General features: G+C 41.3%; 1 protein-coding gene across 1 annotated transcript in view; it reads left to right on the top strand.

Annotated features, from left to right (window-relative positions):
• The first annotated feature begins 10386 nt into the window (after positions 1–10386).
• The window catches only part of itga11b (integrin, alpha 11b), a 41163-nt gene continuing 27768 nt past the window's right edge, over positions 10387–23781 (top strand). Inside the window, exons 1-5 of the mRNA XM_046036981.1 lie at positions 10387–10535; positions 19068–19177; positions 21000–21091; positions 21234–21357; positions 22870–22997. Of these exons, the coding sequence (XP_045892937.1) occupies positions 10387–10535; positions 19068–19177; positions 21000–21091; positions 21234–21357; positions 22870–22997 (603 nt within the window). The remainder of the gene's footprint in view (positions 10536–19067; positions 19178–20999; positions 21092–21233; positions 21358–22869; positions 22998–23781) is intronic.

The following is a 23781-nucleotide window of genomic DNA, read 5'->3' as shown; positions in this document are numbered from 1 at the left end:
TGCGTATAATACATATACGTGTTACTACAGTAACACGTATATGTATTATATAGTTATATATCATACATTTTTATATACAGTCTATGGTATCAGCATTACTGTCCAACACTGACTGTGAGTACCCGGATGGTGAACTCATAACGTCTAAAAAGTTGAGTGTGGAACGACCGCCATTTCAGCTATGTAGCGGAAGGGGCGGGACCAACAACACGGGACAAGTGGGAAGCAGCAGAGGGAGACGCCAACAACAGAACTTTAACAAGTTTCGTACTCTATTTCATCACTAAATCCACTATTGAGAAGTTTTGAGGCGAGAAATCAGCTGTGTAGATGTCGAATGTTGACAGTTTTACGAGAAGTGATGGCGGAAAAAAAATGTGCTTGAATGTTTTCGGAGTTGAGGAGCTCCGCAAGTGGCGGCGGGGGAAGGAACAACGCCGCCACTTGGAGGAACAACGGCAGAGGAAAACACAGCTTAAATGTTCGTACTGTTGTTATTACATACATATGTCATTACATTTGAGTAGTTTAAATAAAATGAAGAGACATCTGGCTCGTGATGTACAGAAGATTCTTGGCTTGTGCAACTTAAAAAACAGAAATTGAATGAAAAGGGGTCTATTGTTAGTTAATTTTTTTAATTATTATTATGGTTGTTAATTTGGAGCTCTGCAGGCGGCCTCTGTGACGGGGGGATTGCACAGTCTTGCGATAGTCATTTCTGGTCAGTGCAGAACAGCAGTGTTTGATTTGAGACAACACTACCCTGTCAAAATTAACGCACTAAGCAAGTAAGTACATAGTGTACTGCGTGTTAGTATACTCAAGGAAGTACCCGAATTGAGACACAGCATTGCAAACATACGTCTTGTGTTGCACCTTAGCTTGCTGAATGAAAAGCGTACTGCTAACGTCAATTTGCAGGCTAGATAGCTAACTAGCTGGTCAGCTGCAGCCCATTAAACCAACACCTTCTCACTCCTAACTCATCACTTTTTGACACCCTTTAGTGTCGTTTTTGAACGTGTTGGGCTGTGGTCAGGTTTGCAAGAGTGAATATGCAACAGGAATGTGATTAATGTTGTGAAACATTTGGATTAGGCACCAGAACTACTTTGTTAGATTAAAACAACTACGTCTCTTATGTGACTTAACAAAAACAATGTTGGAAACAAACACCGGTGTCCTGGGTGAAAGTCTGGTTTGTGGCCCACCCACCTCCTCACTTGGACTTTTCTGTTATTTATATTGTACACCTGCTTTAAGCGTTCACAAAGGATGCAACAGGTCTTCCCAGCGCGTTACAAACTGACGCCAAGGGATCTTAAGCCCTGCGTCCACATGTGACGACTTGGGAGTGAGAACAGGTTGATTGAACAGCATCTAAACTGACACTGCCGCTTCAGTTCGTTTAGATGCTGGAACGGCACAGTGTCTGCCCCCAGCAGCTGCCAATCAAATAGTGCCGGCCAAAAATCACCAAACAAACGACCAAATGTTATGAAGGTTCTGGCCAAATTTTCTTGATCTGACATCTTATTCACCAAAATGACCTGATTAAAGGTAGTAAGAGAAAAGGTGGGAAAGGGATGACTCTCTTGGAACAAAATTTCACAGCAATCTGGCAGATAAAAGTGTTGGACAAGCAGATCATCCCCGTCTATAGGCACTGCTGCCAGCAGAGTAAAATTGAGCAAATGTACAAATTGGGTCACTTTAGTCCTGGTGGATGAAGTCAGAGTCCATTTTCCTGTTTCACTGTGATTAAATTGAGTATTATGACCCCTAAATTCAATTTGTGTAGAGTTTGGTGCGATGGTTTTAAGGTTCTGGGTGTTTCCCTCGAGGTACAGCCGACAGGTCAGTGAGCTCTCGCTGTGGGGTGATGGGTATTCCAGGAACTCAGAGGGTGAAATGGTTTTTATGGCACGTTGTGGCTTTTAGGCCGATCGTTAAACTCAGAAGGCAGCACATCCGTCATGATGTTGTTGTTGTTAATAACACCACACAGGAAGGCGTCAGTGACCACCTGCCTTATTCAGGGTAACGCACACAAGCTTCTCCCAAAAATCCCTCTCATACTATTATATAGTAGCTGTTTGCAGTTGATTTAACCTCCTTGATGTCCCAGACAGGTGGAGTTAATCACCTATGGAAACAGTTGTGTCCTGGCAGGTTCTGAATCCCAGTAAATTGTCTTTAAATGGACTCAGAAATTGTCCTGTGAATGGTTGAATCTCTCTGACACTCACTGAGCACCATCTCTTGTATTAAACTCCACCCATGTGGCACGCCACTATTACAAAATGAACCATAATAGAAATATTACTTGGCCAGGTCCTGCTGCCAGCTTTGCATCACAGCTGCACTTCATAGTAACCACAGACGTGGTTTTATTTTGTCTGTAATGAAGAAGCAGCTCTGCTTCAGGGACAGAACAGTCTGATAAATATTTCTGAGGCATAAAAAAGGTTTATATAACTTAAGAAAATAAAGAACTGGGAATAACAGAGTGTACGCTGGATTATGATCAAGTCAATCCTTGATACGTGTCATCTTATGTAAGGAGAAACTTTCACACGCTTCATTCAAAACCTTCTGAATTTAAGAGATACTGTAGTCACACTGCTGAATGTGACACAGCTGAAGCAGAAGGGGTCACTTTTAAATTCAGCACATATATAAATCAACCAAGTAACAGTGAAATATTTAAAGAAAATGCAAATCTTAAATATTCTAAGGTTAAAATTAACTCTTGAAGAGTTGTTGATCTCTTGAATCTTACCAGCGGGTCCATTGAGCAGCTGTTCTGGAGCTTTTGGTCATTATGTGGAAGATCCTTAAAATGAGTGCAGTCAGTCATGTCTATGCTGAAGGATTCCAAAAATCTCCTAAATTGGAATTGCATGGTTGATTAGGAAGATCATTTTAAATGTCCAGTTTTTTTAAAGGGAGTTTGGCATGCAGTGTGGTTGACCAACCCGTTCTCACTCCCAAGTCGTGACGAACAAACAAATGGATGCATGGTTAAGATCAGCTGGCATCATAGTTCAACACAGTGGGGGAAACCCTGTAGCGTCATTTTTATAACGCTAAAGGTAGATGTAGACAGTGGTTCTCAATGTTTTTTGGGCCAGCGCCCCCCTATCCATTATCCAGGCCCCCATCAAAAAAGATGTTGACATTTACTCATTTGGCAGACGCTTTTATCCAAAGAGACTTACATTTGAGGAACAACATACAAACATCAACAGAGCATCAACTACAGATCTACAACTGGCAAAACATACTAGTAAGAGCTCACAGTACATATCACATCAACATGTTGGCAATTTGCCCTGAATTATTATTATTATTGTTATTAAAAAAGACAAAAAAAACACCTAATTGAATAGCAAACTACAGATTTATTACTCTCCCAGGGAAGAAGAAAGCTAGTAATTATATTTAATTAAAAAGTAATTGTCCTCCCAGAAACTGTGTGTGAACCCCGATGCTGTTTTCTGGGAGGAGGAACTTAATAACTGGGGTGTCTGGGGGTCCACCCCAGAAGATTTTGAGCATTAAAGAATTAATTTCCTGCATTGTGGTGGAACTTTTTTATTTCTATTAAGGGAAACACAAAATTCAGGTGGCAGGTGACAATTCAAAATATATAAATATAATGGAATATAAGGCAGTAGGCTCTCAGATATTCTTATTCGCCTTTAAAAATGTTTCTCAACTTATTTAATATCATCCCTGCTGAGTCAACATACATCATTTAGTCTTCCCTCCTCTTTCGTGCCTTCTGTTTGGGGAAGTAAACCGATTGTGGAAACAAAACTAACCTTCAACGCCTGTGATCAGACAGAAATCTCACCACAAATTCACACAACTTCAGCAGAGCTATGATAAAGTGCAGCTCACAGTCCCAAACAGAGCAGGTTACTGCTGGGGCACAAACTGGCTGCCACTCACGGCATCAGCTGCTGGACAAAGTTGCTTTCAGGGGAAGTCCGACAAGAGGAATATCCCTCTTTTAAATGTGTAACCACTGCGATTACAAGGCGTTCAACGTGTATTCTTTAGATAAATTAACCACAGTATAACCAAGAAACAGGGCGTCCATTTTCCAGAGTTTACACAGTAAACGCCACGTGGATGAAATCTTACAGATGTTCCTCTGACTTTCGGTTCTAATGAAGGCAGTACGCCACAAGCAGCTGACAGAAACACTGAAGAGAAGAAGACGATACACACAGTCTCGTCCAGTCGGAGTGGAGTAAACTGGCAGGTTTCTATGTTGCAGACCAGTTTTTTTGCAAATAGATGAAAGTTTAAACTCTTACTGTTGTGAACATTTTGCTCCTTAAAACTTTCATCTCAACAAAAGTCCCCCAAGAGCAGCTCAGCGCCCCCCTTTCCAAAATATTGCTTCTAAGTTGAGCAACTCACACAAGTTAAGTGATGTAAGTAGCGTTATTTTAAGCCAAAGCCTGATGTTTTTCTAAACCTAACCAAATTGCGCCATTTAATGTAGAAGAAAAACAACGTTCCGTTTCACAACATTAACTAGCAGTTTTATTTTGAAAGTCTAACCAGAAATTGCATATTTACTATTGCTAACTTCACCGGACGTTGCATATTTATTGATGCTATCTTGACAGCGGAGCTCTACACGTCCAAAACGATGCTAAAAAGAGCACCCAGGGCGTTAAAAGATGTCTTGACCGAGCGTCCATATGTGACGAGTTGGGAGTGAGAATGTGTTGGGTTGACCAGATGACACCAGTCACAGCCTGCTGCATCTGACAGGTCTGAAAACATTACACAGACCGTCAGGGTTGTGACCTCTGACCTGTGCCGCCTGTCGGACAGATGAAGGGTCATCTGGCTGTGGTCAACATGAGCATCGGGCTGCAGTGATGCTGAGCCAATAGAGCCGTCTGCCTGCCTTCTGGAGGAAGTCACGCAGACGGCGTTTGGCTTGACGTGAGCACTAAATCACTCCCATCTTTGACCTGATTAGATTTATTTCCTAGCGCTGCATCGGATTTAAAAACTGGAGGTTTGTGCACAAACTGCACAGACTTTGTTTCTCTTCTAACAAAAATAGTCTCTCCGTTGCCGCAGTAGCTGTAGCTGGATATTAATGTGTAGGCAATTATGACAGCAGCTGAGAAACATCTGGAAAACTCACATACACACACACAAAAAAGTCAAAGCGTCCTGGGCTGTTTAAAAAAAAATTAGAAAAATGTGTTATTAGTTCCAGGGAGGATGATCCAAATCAGTCAAATCATCCAGTGGCAGCGATAGGAGACTGTCAGGCTTGGATCTGCATCGTACGTCTCTGCTCTGCCAAGCCTCTCTCCATCTTTCGCCAACAGCTTCCATAAATCGAGCAGATTCCTCTTAGCCGCGAGGAAACAAACACACCTCAAAGGCCAAAACAATTTACCCATGATTCCTCTTTTCCAGTGTGCTTTATTTTTGTCCTCTGTAGCCTAATTCATCGCTGCTGCCTCACTGATGTGCTCATTTACACAGCTGGAGGAGACGGAGCGCTCAGAGGAAATATTTCAGCACACGGCGAAAGACCACAAAGGTCACAGGGTCATGGGGGGGGGGGGGGGGGGGGGGGGGGGGGGGCTTAAGGGTCAAAGGCTGGTGGGAAATGAACACCGGGCTCAAGGACGCTACAGCAGAAGCAGTAAGAGTTGTAAGGATGGCACATTACATTTACAGGAAAACCTCTCTGTGGCTCTTAAAATCTGATCTGGATGAGATTAGATTTGACAAGCAAGAATCGATTTAAGTCAGTTCAGTAATGTCTCTTTAGATTAAACTACAAAACAGAGGAGGAAGATGAAACAAGATTAGATGAGATGAGTTGAGAAAAGAAGGGATGAATGAAGATGACCTGGACTGTGAAAATATTTGTTGAAGATAAAAAAACGCACATTGTGATGAGATGAAACGTGTTGAGATTAGATGAGATGAGACAGTTTTGGCTAGATTATATAAATCAGATTAAGAACACTTGTTCACATAAGAAAAACAAGAATCCAGAGGGGAACACAGTGATAAAATCAGATTTAGATTTAGCGAGATTAGATGAGAACAACTGAAGCAAGGAAAACTAAAACTAAATGTGACTAGATGAGTTAAGCAAGAGATTAAATTAAAACAAAGTGAGATGAGACAAACCTATCGGGAAGAAAGTACAGATCGAATCAAATGACATGAAGCGGACAAGTTGAGAGGACAAACCGCTCTCACTCTCCTACTCGTCCCACGTGGACGCATGCTCAAGAGCCATCGGCGTCAGTTTGTAACGTGCTGCGGATCCCTGTAGCGCAGTGGGGGAAGCCCTGTAGCGTCAGGTTTTGGCAGTAAATGTATGAAATTTAACAGAAGAGAATGAGTAAGGAGGACGTTGGAGTGGATGCAACAAACAGTCAACATTTAATATTTTTATTTAAGTTACGCAAGTGACATAAGTTAACTTCCGTGTTAACTGACCTACGTAGTTATTTTAACCCAAACCATGATCTTTTCCTAGCCTTAACCAAGTAGTTTTGGTGCCTAAACTTAACCAAGTTGCAACGTTTCACAGCTTTAACACGTGGCGTTTCAAAATGGCGATGTTTCCAAATGCTAGTCATTTATTTTGAAAGTCTAACCGGACTTGGCATATTTATTTTGATAACTTTACCGGGTGTTGCATATTTGTTGTTGCTAAGCGTTGCTAACTTGACCGTGGAGCCCTAAACGTCTGAAGTTGACGCTAAAGGGGCGTTAAGAAGCGACGCCAAAGGGCCTTGACCAAGCGTCTATATGTGACGAGTCGGGAGTGAGAATGTGTTGCATAGGACAGAGATAAAGTGACAAGAGAAAACATGAGATGAAGTGAGATTAGATGGGATGTCAAAACAGTATCTTGTCTTGACAACAGATGTCAAGCCAGGTCAGGCTAAAAGAAGATACAATGAGATGGGAATAGAAGAGATGAATATCCTCTTTCTCGAAGTTAAAATTAGAAAGAAAATATAAGAACAACAGAGCAAACTGGGGTATAAAAACTGACACTTAAAACTTGTTGAATATGGACCTCTGTAGACTCAAACAGCTTTCTCTGATGCAGTTGATGCCTCAACTGTCAGATTCACTTCTCTTTGTTTGCCATAATTTCATTTTATAAAGTCGTACCCCACCAAGACATTTTACCACAAAGAACTGATGCAGCGCAGCTGTGAATGTTGTTATGTTGCTCTGAACTGTAGATCTGATTTTAAAAGCTGTTTCTAACTCTTCTCTTTTATCAGTTACAAATCTATCTATGCTAATTATGTTGCATTAATAAAAAATCCAATTACAGAAGTTAAAATTAAACAGATATAACACAGATTTCTATAATCTATGAACTTCTGTCTTTACACAGCTGCTCTGAATTCAGAGAGTGACACAGTTTCTGGAGAGAAACTGAGCAGAAAAGAAAAAAGCTGAAATAGTTGGAAGGTCACCGGAGCTCTGAGAGCAAAACCATGAGGAAGGAAAAATGAAGACACTCTTCCTCTATTGAAATCATTGTAATGATCTGATAGAAGAAGAATGCCTTACTCCTTTGCCAAATTTATTTATCCTTGTTCATTTGACTTTTGTTGAAAGAATGAAATAATTTCCTTTTTCCAGGAAGTTCTCAGTTTCCTGCCGTGGAAAATCAACTTGAAAAAGTGCAGTGACGTCATTTTCATCCTTCATTATCTGGGTTTTTGTCAGACTTAGCAGTGTTTCAAGTCTTCCCTCTCTCCCTCCCTCCTCCTGTCAACCAACCTTCCCGATAAAGATTTTAATAGAAACCAGAGGAAGGTCCAGGGTCAGTTGGTGCAGGAGCAGGAAAGAGGACGAGGATAGAGGAAGAGCAGGGAGGTGTATAAGTGTGAGGTGAAGGGTCTCTGATGAGGTTCTGTCTTCTGTCAAGCTTTTGAAGAAGACTGCTCATTTTCCACCACCTCCACGTGTCTAGTTTGATGGTATGAAAGAAAACCAAATTGAGGAAAGGAGGCTGAAGCTGCAGATGAATCCAAATATCCAGGAGCAGTCACTGAATTTAAATTGTCATCGGACTCAAACAAGAGATGTCTACAGCTCTTACACGTCATGAATATGGCTCCAACAGTTCAGAGGAGATAAAGACATACTGGTTATTACATGTACTGTTCATCGTCTCTAAATACTAAAAAGAAAACAAAAGAAATGTCAACAACAGCAGCATACTTTGTCGCTGAGTTCTGAGTAAGAAGGAAAGCAAACTGATTTAGATGCTTATTTTAGTTCCATAAATCGTCCACGTAATTGTCTCTTCCTCGACTATAAGACCACAACCACTTTTTTATACTAAATTTCCAGACCTTTTTTTCTCGTCTTATATTTTGACCACTAACCAACCAACTAACTAACGCAACTGCTACTTAGGCAACAAAAAACACTGGGTTTGGTTTGGCCAACAAAACTAGTCTGTTTTGTATAACTGGGGTGTTTAACTATAGCTTAAAGCTGATGATAAGTTATTAAAGCAATGATGCAGGGCAATGTTGCCGTCAGTAGTAACGAGTAAAGATTACTACTATAATCCCCTTCCCCCACCACTCTGCCACACCGCCGCCAGCCGTTCAAAACGGACTTACCACTAGCAACATTGCCCAGCAACATTGCCCAAAAAGTTTATGCTTCTGCTTCGAATCGATGGCGTAGCCTACGCCCTACGCCCTACGCATAGCCCCGTACCCTACGACGTGCACCACCTCAAAAATGTAACTACATGCCGAGGCGACGCAGACCGTAAGAACTGTGATTGGTTGGCTGGGTAGCCTCGCAATGCCTCTGAGCCGTCCGGAAGTGCTCCATGCTTTGAAGTAAATTTTACTAGCGGCTGTAACAGCGTGGATATTTGAGCGTCACAACCAGAGTGAAATGAATCGTTTCGCTATCAGAATGTGATCCATTCGGTCAATAACATCTGAAAAGCCTGTAACAGCAGTGTTGTATAGCCACTAGAGGTCTCTGCCACAATAAACGTAAATATGGGTCGTAATAACGTGCTGCACAAACAACCTATATTTTTGTTTTCCTGTAGCTGTAGCTACTGTCACTGACTCAAATCACCATTATTTTATGTTTTTAGTATGATAGCGCTGTGGAGGACTGGATCATTTAAGAAATATTTTGTTGTTTACAGTATTGGGTCCCTCCATATACCTGTGGGGAAGGACAAAACATCAGGAACACCTGTGTGTGATTTAGTATGTTCATTCTTGCCTTTCTGTGGGAAAGTGAAGGGGAAATAGAATCTGGATTCCAGCCTAGAGGGACTCTTAGAGGAAAGTCTGATTCCAGGAGATCTTTTCCTGATGAAGTGTAATTTTCATTTTGTGGAAGCTATTTTCCCCTCAACATTCCTAAAAAAGGAGCATAAACCTTCTCCATTTAGCAGTGGCTTTAATCTGTAGGTGGACAGGGTGAGGGGTGATGGAGTGATAGCGCAACAGTTTTTCCAAGAAAGAGTGATCCCAATCTCTGTTGTAGCTGCAGCTTTGATTTTTAGTCCTTCCTCCTGCTCATGTGAGTGTAGGAAATACTAGCTGTAAGTTTTTGTCTGCTGCCAGATCCATGGACTATTTCTCTACACAAAGACAAAAAATATGTTATGCAAACACGTTCTCACGCCCAGGTCATCCCATTTGGACACATAATCAAGACCCCTTGGCCTCAGTTTTTAATGAATTGGAAATCCCTTTAGCACCATAGTTCAGCAAAGTGGGAAAAGTCCAATATTGTTGAACGCCAAAGGTAGATGTAGTATATAAATAATAGAAAAGTCAGGGTAAGGAGGTGGATAGGTGGGTGGGTGGGTCAGAAACTGGACTTTCCCCCAGGAGACTTTTGTTTGTTTCATGTGTGAAATAAAAAGTCAACGTTAATTCATTAATTCAAAAAGTAACATAAGTTGCGCAGTTTAACTCACATAAGTAATAGTTATTTTAACCCAAACCATGATTTGCTCCTTAATCTAACAAAGTATTTTTAGTGCCTAAACCTAACCAAATTGTGACGTTTCACAATGCTAACCACGTGCTGTTGCATACTCATTCTTTCTAAATTGACCACTGAGCCCTACATGCGCAAAAACAATGCTAAAGGGTACACAGGGTGTTAAAAAGTGACACCAAGGGATTCTGACCAAGTGTCCATATGTGACGAGTTGGGAGTGAGAATGTGTTGATTAAACAAGTTCTGTCTGTAGTTATAGCTGTGATTTATGTGGACTGGTTACACTGGGCAGCTTCCAGTTTGCTGAACCTTCCCTCGAGAAACGAAGTTACTGTAACAGCCGTTAGGAGCATGTTGTGTGAGCCGAGTGTCGACTTCTGTGTTTCAGATCCTCAGCCCTGCTTCAACTTCGACACAAAGAACTTCAAGATCTTCTCTGGTTCTAAGGAAAGCCAGTTTGGTTACACAGTCCAGCAGCACGAGGCAGGAGGACGCCAGTGGTGAGAATCCCTGTTCACTATTTCTCCACCAGCATCCAGAAACCAGTCTGAACTTGTCGAGCCACATTTACCAGTCTCTAACTATCCATTCAGATCTATATGTATATATTTATATACTGATTACATATCTGGTCACATACAGAAACCACTCTGTCCACAAAGCAGTGACGTTCCTTCATTTATTACTATTGGGACAAAATAAGTCTATTTCTAGATCGAGTGGTCTTTAATGACAAGCAATTGGATGGAAAGAAACCATAACAGCTGCTTGAATTTAAGTTAACAACTTATCAGTTAGAAAGCAACAACAGTAGCAGGCCAACATTTGTTAGACTGTGGCAAGCGGTGTGTTAAATATATGAATGCGTAATCTGTTATTTTGCAATGGTGCTTTGGTGGAAATTAAAAAATTTTATTCCACATGGTCAACTTGTGATGTAACTGTAGTTTGTCCAATTAGGATAAGAGAGATTTGAATTAGACAATATATCGTAAGCAGCATGACTAAACGGCACAAAAATATTATCCACTCCGTTATTAACAAGGACTGATCATATTTCCTTTTCAAGTTTTAGACAGTTTTTGGAAACCTCAGTTAGCCACCTCTCCAAGTACTGTCAGGTAAAGACAGAATAGGTAACGTCTCGCTGTCTGTCTGGTTTTAAATGAAAATTGCTGTTGAATCGTAGGATTTATTGGACACAGTGGTCTGACAAAAGCAATGTTCCATGTCCTGGGAAAGTGAGTCGAAAAACCTTCGACTCACTTTCCAGGAAAGTTGGTTGTTGGTTTCTGTCCTCCCCATGCTGAGTGTCCGTGAATCATGTTGGGACAACACATTTTCCACCAATATGTCTGATAAAGCAGCGTGTTCTTTATAGTACTTTCTGCTATAAATTAGGATTTTGTAATCGAGACCCGATATTATTTCCACATAGCTTCTTACCCTCATATTTCTCATTCACTCACATGCTCCTGTACAGTTTGTCCTTGGCAGTCATGAGTCTGCTGTGAGTGTTTGTCTCGTCTCTCATCCGTCATCTTTATGTTTCCAACCTGCTGTTGGATTCCCAAATTCCAGAGGACACATTTAAACCTTCAGCTGCTTCTTTCTGCTGCAAGGTAGATGAGATGAAATTAAATGAGATGAAGTAGGATGAGATAAGAAAGATAGATAAATTACGTGCGGAAAGAAAGATAAGATGAAGTGAGATGAGATAAAAGTGAGATGAGTTGACATGAGACGAGATGAGGTAAGATAAATTACGTGCGGAAAGAAAGATAAGATGAAGTGAGAAAAAATAAAAGTGAGATGAGTTGACATGAGACGAGATGAGAAAGATCAGATGAAGTGAGATGAGACACTTAAGTGAGATAAGAAAGATAAGATCAAGTGAGAGGAGAAAAAAGTGAGATGAGTTGACATGAGACGAGATGAGGTAAGATAAATTACGTGTGGAAAGAAAGATAAGATCAAGTGAGATGAGATAAAAGTGAGATGAGTTGACATGAGACGAGATGAGGTAAGATAAATTACGTGTGGAAAGAAAGATAAGATGAAGCGAGATGAAATAAAAGTGAGATGAGTTGACATGAGACGAGATGAGATAAAATTAAGTGAGACGAGATAAGAAAGATCAGATGAAGTGAGATGAGAAACTTAAGTGAGATAAGAAAGATAAGATCAAGTGAGAGAAGAAAAAAGTGAGATGAGTTGACATGAGACGAGATGAGGTAAGATAAATTACGTGTGGAAAGAAAGATAAGATCAAGTGAGAGGAGAAAAATTAAATGAGATGAGATAAAATTAAATGAGATGAGATAAGAAGGATAAGTGAAATGAGATAAAATGAGACCAGATGAGATAAGATGACAAATAACAAAAATCTTTTCTCAACTCACCTCTACTTGTCTAATCTCATTTCATCACATCTAATCTCATATATATGTCCTATATAATCTGATTTTCTCATTTCACGTCATCTTTTTTTGTCTCATCATATGTTGTCTCTAGTTATCGAGCCTTGTCTGTTATCTACTATAATCTTAACTCATCTAGTTGAATCCAGTCTAATTTAATGTGATCCAATCTAACAACCCTATATGAAATGTTAAGGGCAGCAGGAGGCCAAATGAAGAGATCAAATTAGATAAAGCTAACAGATGCAAGGTGACGCGAGATGCCTTCTCTGCTGTGCGTTTCTAATCTCATCTAATCTCAGGGCGGGTTCACACCTAAAGGTCCGGTTCCTGAATCGAACCAACGCGAGGGTGATGCATTGTTCAGTTTTCCAGCTTGTCACAAAGACAAAACAAAAACAGTCCAGAAATTTGAATCAAAAGCCACGTGGTAGAAACGACGTTCGATTATTGGTCATACAGTCGGCGGGACAAAATACCTATCCCCTACAAATACTTACATACTGCAGTACTTTGATGTACTGTTGATGCAGTTTTTAACTTTCACACGACACTGCTCAACAGATCGCTGGAATCCATCATCCTTTATGGCTGAATAGTTGTAACACCTCAGAGTTCTTCTGCAGCTTCTCTAGTAACAGAAACGTTCTCTTCAGCCCAAATATTCAGGAGGCAGCTCACTTCGTCCTGAGTCCAGGTTTGTCCCTCTCTAGTCGACATTTTGGTAGTAAACGCGTTCACCAGTCACCAGAACAGGAAGAGAAAACGTTTTTTCTAACCAACGAAATGACAAATAGGATAGTGCGCTTCCTGTTTTTGGTTCGAATGGTGTTCACACCAGAAGTGAACCGCTCCAGAGTTCGAGCGGCTGTTTTTGTCCACTCCAGAGTTCGATTCTGGCGTTCACACCAACCCAAGGCTGGTGTGAACCCCCTTAGTCTAGTCCCTTCTCATGGCAAACCATCTTTTCTAATCTTTTCTTCTCAGTGTAGCTCAGGGGTATTTAATTGGGAAAGTGACAGTATTTAAACTTAAATTGTGGTCCAGTAAGTCAACCCTGAAACCCAACAATTTGTTACCTTCCTACGCCCAGTTAACAATAATACAGTACCTCAGCTCGTCTTGTGGCTTTAAGTTCATGTCTTTTCCTTGTGTTTCACACTCAGCATCCATGCACTAGCTTACAATTTCTCCATCTGTTGTCCGAAAAATCCTCTATTCTCAGCGAACACTCATGTGCTGTGAGGGAGTGAGACAGGACTCGTGCAGATCGCTCATAATGTGCTTTGAGAACATTCATTTTCTGTGTCCTCACCTCAGACTGCTTTGGGTAAGTTTTCTGCGTCTAGATTGATAGTGGCGTTTAATATTTCCACTTTTGAAAATCGCAACAGACTCCTTGCAAATGATGCACACCAGCCTCGTAGAGCTCGTAGCAGGAAGAATAAACGCCTGCTTTTCTGTCAACTCATCTCGGAAGTCTCGGTAAACTTGTCGAAATTTCTGATAATGCCATCTTCGTGTCCCTGTGTGCCTCGGTCAGCTCGCTTCCCGCCGCCTTTTTTTACAACCTAGCAACACACAGTTGCAGGACCCATGGAATTCCTTTACTGGCAAGATAAATATGCCTATTACATATATGTATTTCCCAGTTGTGTCAAAAGACTCTCGCGGTCACTTTCCCACCTGTAGTCCTGGTCTGGGCCAAGAAAACATCACATTGTAACCTTTAAGTTGTGGTGCTGACACACATACATGATACCATCACACCAAATGATCAAGCATAAATACAGACGCTGCCTTTTTTGGGTCTGAGAGTCTTCAGCCACGCTGTTGTTGTCCTTTTTATTGTCTGTCTGCGGCTGCAGGTGAGATTGTACAACATTCCTGGTTTTGCCTCATTGTTTTTATCTGGAAACATTTCAGCCTTGATGAATTCCTCGCAGTCTTCCAGGATTACAAAATCTCTCTTCCTTTGAAGTCGCAGGTAAATAAGTGGAAAGTATTTGCGTTTGTCTCGAGACCGGCTTCTCCTGCATCCCCAGGCAGATCGGCGGATCTGGAAACTATGTGTTGCGGTTTGTTATTCCCCAGCCTCCCTCTGGGAAGCCCATCACTCAGCTCTGTGTGGGTTTTTAAAGGGGGGATTTGACATCGTTATTCTGCAGAGTTGTTTTTCTACACAGCCTGGTGACAATAACATCTCAGGTGTTTGGCTGATGTTGTTATGCAGACAGACTCGAATGGAATAAGCTGCTGTTGCTCTTCCTTCTCCTTCATCCATGACTGTGCTCAGGAATATTATTTGTACCCAAAAACCATTAGGGTCCTGTGACCTTTAACACCTGCACTCCTTACCACCACCTCTATGTGCACAAATATATGCCAGTTTCACCAGCGAACTGGCATTGTTCAGAGCTGAGCACGAACGCTTCGTTCAGACTGACTGTGTGAAGAAACTCAGTCCTCTCATTCATTGCAATAAAAGATAAAATAAGATGTCAGATGTCTGTGAAGATACTCAGTCATTCAGATCGTAGTTATACAAGGAAGGTTAAAATTAACTGGACTTGAAGTCCTTATAGGCAAGTCCCGCCACTCGGCCTCCATGTTGGTAATGCCTCTGGGGAGATCAGGCCCCTATTAAATGAATAGAAAAAGAGCTATCACTGCACTTTTTCACTGATGACTGGGACATAAAAACTCCATGAATAGAATCAGCTGGAAAGTCTGATAAAACTACTGAAAAAAGATGATTTTGCCCAAAAATAAGGTTATTCCCCACAGGTTATACTTCTACTACGCATGTGTGGTAGACCCTTAAGTCAGGCCTAATACGTTTAGTCACACATGGTCAAGACCCAATCGGAGTTCAACGCAGTGGGGGAAGCCCTGTAGAGTCAGTTTTTGAGGGCCAAAGGGCCTTGACCAAGCGTCAAAATGTGAAGAGTCGGGAGTGACAATGTGTTGTTATAGTGGGAGGGCGTTTTTGTGTTATGGGCTGTAGGGTTGGGACGATGTCTACAAAATTTCCGTCGGGGGCAGCAGTCGTTATATGTGCATGTGTTCTCGCACAGACTTCACTCGGTAAAAGAACACACAGAGTGCAGATGTTTGATGTTTGATAGGCTTCATCATTAATAAGCCGACGTGAGGCTCACCTGCTGCCATGATAACGGATCGCGGGTGGAAATATACGGAAAAAAGACGAGTTCTCAGTCGTAGGCGACTTTATAAAACATACTGCTGATTTACCTGAGTTGAGTGTGAGCGAGAGAAGAGGCAGGTGCAAAGCATATATAAAAACAATAATAAGAATGTTGGTGGTCATTAAAACCTGCTTTCACAGGGTGGTATAATAATTTTTTGCTGGGCTCAACGTGGTGATGTCTGTCGCCGATGGACAATGGCATCGTCTATCGGCCCAACCCTAATGGGCTGGCGTGGCGTGTCTCCTCTTAAAACGTCTCAGAGATACTTGAAGACGTTTTTCCCTCTCATCCAAAAGGCTTCTTCATGTTCTGACTGACTTGCAGAGAGTCCCAGATATGGAACTTTGTGGGGCCGTTATCAAGGTGATGGATACTGCTTGGTTCGTTAGAGTCACATGAGGCCAAATGTGAGCATTTGTTTACTCTCCTGGGAAGACATGAAGATGACGACCAGTGTGTAAGCCTGAGATTACCAATATTTGGGATTACCATAGAGGGAGCTCTAGGGAATCTAAGTGTTTGTTACCTGCCAGAAAAGGTATATGTAGAGGCCCCCTGGTGGCATGTGTATGATATGTCTGTGCTGCCTGAAATTGCACTGGCAGGTTTCTACAGAAAGCCCAGAACGGACAACCAAACACTGGCTCGAAAGAGTTTTGTGGCCACTGTAGATTCTCCTATATGCTGGGAAGAGGAGGGCGAGGCCAGGGGTATTCATTTGGATACAATCTGCAGCCTCGCAGCTAGATGCCACTACATCCTCCTTACTGGTCCTTAAAATTCAGTCTCGACAAGCGTGGTGTGAGAGAGAGCTGCTGAATGCAAAGGGAAATGAACAGTCGGCATTTCAAACTATGTGTGAAGTTTTTCTGTTCCAGCCAAGTCCTCCGCTAAAGCCAAACACGTGGGCTGCAAATCAAATCATCTTTATTTACATTCCTCTGAGTTACACTCTCATTAAGAAAAGATACATAAACCCATGGAAAACTTTAATAAAACTCAAGTAGACCGCCATGGTGAGCTGTTAGTGTGTTTTGTTGAGGTTCACGTGTCTGTTAGAGGTCAAACCTGTTGACCTGTGTTGACCTCTGGGAGGTCAAACCTCCGGCGGTATGTGTTTACAGAGCCGAGTGTTTCTGTCGCGTCCCAGCCTTCATGCTGAGATCTGTGTGTGTGTGTTTGGTCTGCTATGGGGTTTTCCTCCTCACACATTCAACAAGCGTGCAGTGTGTCCACCGCTAAAACCAAACTACCAGCATCGACCCATAACGCCAAACATTTCCAGCAGCAGCAGCAGCTGAACTTCAAAGCAGAAAAATTTCTAAAACATTTTCAGTAGTCAGTAGAAAGTTGCTTCATCTCCTTTCAATTTCAATTTAAGTGGCTTTATTGGCATGACTGCATACAATACAATGCTGCCAAAAGGACATTAACACAAACTGTACAATCATGATAAACAAATTACCAATAAACATTCTCTCTGATGGCGGCTCCTTTAGCTTTCTACGTGGTTCTGAGTTGCCCCTGGCAAACCTGTCATTGCTGGTTGGTGTAAAAAGCATCACTACCTGGTTTGCCAGTGTGGGACGCCACAGACGCCAGATTTAATAACTCTGGTATGCTGCAAATACAGAGAGATTTACCTGAGGTGATTTTGTGGAAAGGGCTTGACTTTAACGGACGTTAATTTATATGTAAAAGTCTCCAGCTTTGAGGAAAGATAGAGTAAAGTAGCCTATGATGTCCGTCTCTCAATGTTTCCCCTCCACCTTCGTATAAAACCCACTGCTGAATAACGCAGGTCCATACCCGTAAAGGGCTGCTGCAGGAAATCAGTAATGTGGTAACAAGTAGTCCAATAAAGCCATAGCAGAAGAGGACGGTTGAGTTCAGAGGTTTTACCTAAAAGCTACCTTCTGAGGAAATGATCAGCATGATGGAGTGATGTCAGAGGATCAGAGTCTGCTGTGAGCCGCTGCAGGATGTGGACTCTTTGATGTGGACGGGAGATGCATTAGCAGACTGGAGGTTAGCCCTATACTATGGCATGTCCTCTGGTATGTGACTCAGCCCACTTCCCAGAACCGCCGTCCAGGCCACATGTGGCGGTGTTTACTCTGGTTAACACTAATAACCTGCCCGCTGTGTGACACTGCAGCAGCAGGATCTGCGTTTAACACAACCGCTGACCTCCCAGCAGCTCCTGCTGCTGCTACAAGAGCTGGCCTCTGAGTGCAGGAGGGGAAAGTCAGCTAGCACCAACGTAGAACTAAACAGTCAAGATGTTTTTGCATTACGTTTCTGCCTACATTTGATAATACAGTTAAAGGATCACCAAACCGATAATCTAACGCTAGGCTTGTGGGTTTGAAAAGTGCAGTCCATGGAGGATGGCAGCTGTACTCAGCTTAGATTTACATAAGCATGAATGAATTTCAAAGCATCATAATGTCCACAGGAACCAGTCCTGCAGCAGGATTCACTTCTCCACCGCCCAACTGCTCATTAAGACCAGAACACGCATGTTGCATCGATCTGTTCCTGTTATGTGTTTAATCATCAGATTATTCCTCAATTTTGGGTCCATAAAATAATAAAGAGTGCCTTTCACAATTTTCAGTTTCTGATAAACAAGAATTCAATATTCATTTGGGAATATTCAGCGTTTTTTGCTTTACAATGACTTTACCTTTACCAGCTGAAGCAAACAGCATAGGTGCTAACAGGTGACGATGATAGGCGGGAACACACAGGGGACAACTGGACAGGCAGGGAGCGGCCGGGTCTGAAATGTAAGAGAGTTTATCCAAAGATAATCAGCTGTGTTTTTATTTTGTGCTGCACGTTCACACAAGTTTCACTCAAATTTAGTGACCAAATCCCAAAGATTATCTACGAAAATCATCAAAGTGCAAAGTAACACAGCTGTGTATTGAGCCTGTTGACTGATGAAATCCAGTGTTTCTTACCAATTGCAGCTAATCCTTTCAGCTTGAAACTGAAATTCCAAGGGACGTCTGTAAAAAAAAAAAAATTCACAGATAAGAAGGGTTTCACAGATTGACCCCAGAGAGGTCTCTTTTTAATCCTGAGATGATCAAATATCACTCAGAGGACTCTTCCTTATATTTAGGGTATTTATCATTTATATGACCCAAAGGCTTTTTATCCTCTGTGCAGTCTGTGCTCCTTAACAGCCAGACCAAAGACACATTTCCTGTAATAAATCTAAATTAGAGAGAATATAGCACTAGAAGTTAAAGTGCATTTTCTCTAAATTCAGCATCCAGCAGATTTATCTGAGGCTCAACACTGTTCCTTACAGTTTGCTAACCCATCGCTGTGTGGTGCTTCCTGCACTGTCTCAGCCTCAGGTGTGTGTGTGTGTGTGCGCTTCCAGGTTGCTGGTTGGCGCTCCCTTTGAATCCACAGGGAAGCAGCAGACTGGTGATGTGTACAGATGTCCGCTGGATTCCAGAAACTCTGCAAACTGCACCCGACTCCACCTGGGTGAGTAATCTGTGACATATACGACGTGTTCATCAACGTGTCAGCAGGTGTTTGTATCGAGGCTGTGCAGAGAGTGTTTACGGTAAAAGCAGATACTGACAGCTGCACGCTCAAGCATTATTAAGGCAGAGGTTTTCAAAGTGGGAGGTGGGCCTCTCTGTGGGGGGGCTACAATGAGTAGTATAGGCTCAATTGTTGGGTGTCTATGTGATCATATAAAATACTCAGATATCATATAACATAATCATGATTCCAGGCATCCAGGAACTGTGCGAAACTAAGCAAGTAAATAAAAGAGGTGTGTGGGTGTTTGTATTGAGGCTGTGGAGAGAGTGTTTACAGTAAAAGTACTTTTCCCAGTTTGAAATATCGACTTTTCTGAGGGGAGGCCCATTCTCAGATTTTGAAAACCCTTGAATTCAGGTGTTAATCCCACTTCTTTTTTTCTTGCTGCTGCTTTCTTCCCAAAGCAGTAATACCACAATGTATCACAACCCTAGTAAAAGTACATACGTATTACGTGTGAAATGTTGGATACAAGTATCCAAAGTAAAATGACTTATTATGCAGAATGGTCACTTTCAGAGAGTTACATTATGGAGCTCCCCCAAGGTCCTAAACATTTTTTTTTTAGTTGTATGTGCACATGTTATTATCTTTTACACAAAGATAAATTAATAAAAACATTTTTCCGGAACTCTAGTTAAATTGTAACTTGTCCGGCAACAAAATGATCATTGTCACTAAATCTGAGCAACACTTTGCAGGACGCTTAATCTATATTAATGCATCATATTAGTAAATGCTCAGTATAGCACCTTTCTAGTCTTTATGAACACTCAAAGCGCTGTTACACTACATCGCATTCACACACTGGTGTAACAGCCACTAGGGGCAATTCAGGGTTCAGTATCTTGCCCAAGAACACTTCAACATGCAGCCTGGAGGAAGCGGGGATTGAACCTCCGATCTTTTGATTAACAGGCAACCCACACTAATTCCTGAGCCACAGCCACCCAGAAGTTATGGCTCAAATTAAATATTTTTTTAAATGTAAAATCAAAGAAACCTAGCTTTAAAATAAATGTATCTCAGTAAAAGTAAATTGTTTCCCTCTGAAATTGTAGAAGTACAATTCATTGGAAATACTCTATTCTAATTCTATAATATAGAAATTGTACTTAAGAGAGTATATGTTACTTCTACGATGGCCAGTGTGGCTCCAGATTCTTCAGAGACAGAAACCGGTTGTTTGTAATGTGGATCAAAACAGAAAGCAGTGTTATCTCGCTTTGTATTTTCATGCTTTACTCCTATGGCTTCCATGTTTAAAATGTAGAGCGTGTACTGTATACAGGGACAGTGATGACTATCCCAATCAAAACTCAAATGTGTAAACGGACAATGAGCGTCTTCTTTAAAGTAAAAAATCTTCACATTTTCTCATTTGTAAATAAAATCCAACGTTTGTCATAAATTGGAAAAGAAAACATAACAATCTAATTGCATTTACGCATGTTTAGTTGATGTTGAGCTAATTCTCAACATGTTAAACATTTAAATGTCAAAAGAAGCAGTATCCTGAATCCAATAATCAAGTGAAGATTTACCGGTTTGGGCTGAAATGTTAAATGTTACAGTGAATGCGCCTGCTGTGTACAAGCCCAGTACTTTCAAATCTCATTATCTAAACACTGAACTATGTGAAAGATGAACGAGAGATTAAGACACTAGAAAGCTGAAGTATTTAAAATTTACACACCGCGTCACCCACCACACAGACTGTAACTTCCCTGTGAAACTGTGACGTGTTGTGAATCAGGAAAACTTTCTCTGGACAACGTGTCTGAGAGGAAAGACAACATGAGGCTGGGAATGACGCTGACCTCCAACCCAAAGGATAACAGCTTTGTGGTGAGTCACGTGACACACAAACTTCCTCCACATCAGCTCAGCCTCACTTCAAATACCTGACGAGTCGAAATCATCCAAAGCACTACATTTATTAAGCAACAATATTAATAAACAGTCTGCATAATGATCCCTGCTGTGTTTTTGTCCTCAGACCTGTGGTCCGCTCTGGTCTCATGAATGTGGAAGCTCCCTGTACAGCACGGGGATCTGCTCCAGAGTCAGCCGAAGCTTCAGACTGTCCCACACCATCGCACCCGCCCTGCAGAGTAATCTATACGCATCCATCCATCCATCCATCTAACCTTACATCCTTTCATCCATCTATCCATGTAAACTTTTATCCTTCCATCCATCTAACATCCCATCCATCCATCCATTCATCCATCTACCCTTTCATCCATCCATCTATCTAACCTTTCATCGATAGATCATCCATACATCCATCTATCCAACCTTTCATTCATCCATCCATCCATCCATCATCTAACCTTTCATCGATAGATCATCCATCCATCCATCCATCCATCCAACCTTTCATTCATCCATCCATCCATCCATCCTTCTAACCTTCATCCTTCCATCCATCCATCATCTAACCTTTCATCGATAGATCATCCATACATCCATCTATCAAACCTTTCATTCATCCATCCATCATCTAACCTTCATCCTTCCATCCATCTTTCCATGTAACCTTTTATCCTTCCATCCATCTACCATCCCATCCATCCATCTATCCAAGCTTTCATTCATCCATCCATCTATCCATCTAACCTTAATCCTTCCATCCATCCATCCTTTTATCCATCCATCATCCATCCATCTAACATTCTATCCATCCATCCATCTAACCTTGATCCTTCATCTATCCTTTCATCCATCTATCCATCCTTTCATTCATCCATCCATCCATCCTTAATCCTTCCATCCATCTATCCTTTCATCCATCCATCTAACATTCCATCCATCCATCCATCTACCCTTTAATCCTTCCATCCAACTAACCTTTCATCGATAGATCGATCATCCATCCATACATCCATCTATCCAACCTTTCATTCCTCCATCCATCCATCTAAACTTTCATCAATATATCAATCCATCCATCCATCTAACCTTAATCCTTCCATCCATCTAAACTTTCATCAATATATCAATCCATCCATCCATCTAACCTTAATCCTTCCATCCATCTAAACTTTCATCAATATATCAATCCATCCATCCATCTAACCTTAATCCTTCCATCCATCTAACCTTAATCCTTCCATCCATCCATCCTTTTATCCATCCATCCATCTATCCATCTAACATTCCATCTATCCTTTCATCTATCTATCCAACCATTCATTCATCCATCCATCCATCTATCCATCTAACCTTGATCCTTCCATCCATCCATCTATCCTTTCATCCATCCAACATTCCATCCATCCATCCATCCTCCTATCTATTATTTCATTCAACCTTCCATCCATCCACCTTTCTAACCATCCATCCATCCACCTATCCATTCATAGATGCATCCATCCACCTATCTAACCTTTCATTCACCCATCCATCCATCCATCCATCCATCTACCCTTTCATCGTTCCATCCATCCACCCATCCATTAATCGATGCATCCATCCGCCTATCCAACCTTTCTTTCAACCATCCATCCATCCAAACTTTGATTATTCTATGCGATTTTCATCCTTCCATCCATCTACCTATCTGACACCATCCATCCATCCATCCATCTGTCCTGTATGTGTGTTTTTTAAAAATCTTGTAGGGTGTGAGACGTTCATGGACATTGTGATTGTTTTGGACGGTTCTAACTCCATCTACCCCTGGTACGAGGTCCGGGACTTTCTCATCAACATCCTGCAGAAGTTCTACATCGGCCCAGGTCAGACGCAGGTCGGTTTATCACTAAAGTTAAGATACAATCAAGTCCAGTGGGATGTAATAATGTATTTTGTCATGAACAGAGCATACAACAGATGACTGACATGACTGGATGAAAAGACCACTTAGTGAGCTGTTATATTATTGTATGTTTCTAATTTTCAAGCAAGTTCTAGAAACTTTTTCTTTTAAACTAATGACCTTTCTCAATCCATTTGAGGAAAAACTTTAACATGTCATTGTACAATTGTGGGGCTGATTATTTTTGGCTTTAATTTTTGGTTAGGACACAACTGGTCAGCTGAACATCGAAGATTTGTCTACAGGCCAACATATATGAAGAATAAGTGTCCAGTATTAATTTAATCTAAATATTTAGTTGGCTTTAAATTCATAACTCTATTAATAAATAGCAAATTACACATCTCTGTTCTCTGTTCCTCTGTTACACTGAATTCATTTTTTTAATTCTTTAGGGAATCTGTGGGGAAATCAAGAGGTTATTTTATTTTGTCTATATTTATAAGACTAAATGAACTGCGTTGCGCAGAGTTGCAACATGTGGCTTAAAATCCAGATAAATGTCAGTTTAAACGGAACTACTTTTAAAATTAAATCAATGTATTTTGTCATTGACAAGGTATTTTAATAGGGACTTAGCCCAGCCCATTCTCTGTGGATGTTTTCCAGAGTTAAACCTTGTATTTAGCTACATAATTAACACTGAGTTGACACAAACTGCAAGCAAAATAGAGGCAGATCAAATCCTGACCCAGATCAATAAAAAGTCTTGGCC

This window comes from Micropterus dolomieu, linkage group LG22, assembly GCF_021292245.1.
Source record: "Micropterus dolomieu isolate WLL.071019.BEF.003 ecotype Adirondacks linkage group LG22, ASM2129224v1, whole genome shotgun sequence".
NCBI lineage: Eukaryota > Metazoa > Chordata > Actinopteri > Centrarchiformes > Centrarchidae > Micropterus > Micropterus dolomieu.
Note: the sequence above shows the minus strand (reverse complement) of the source record. Positions and strands in the feature narration are given on the sequence as shown.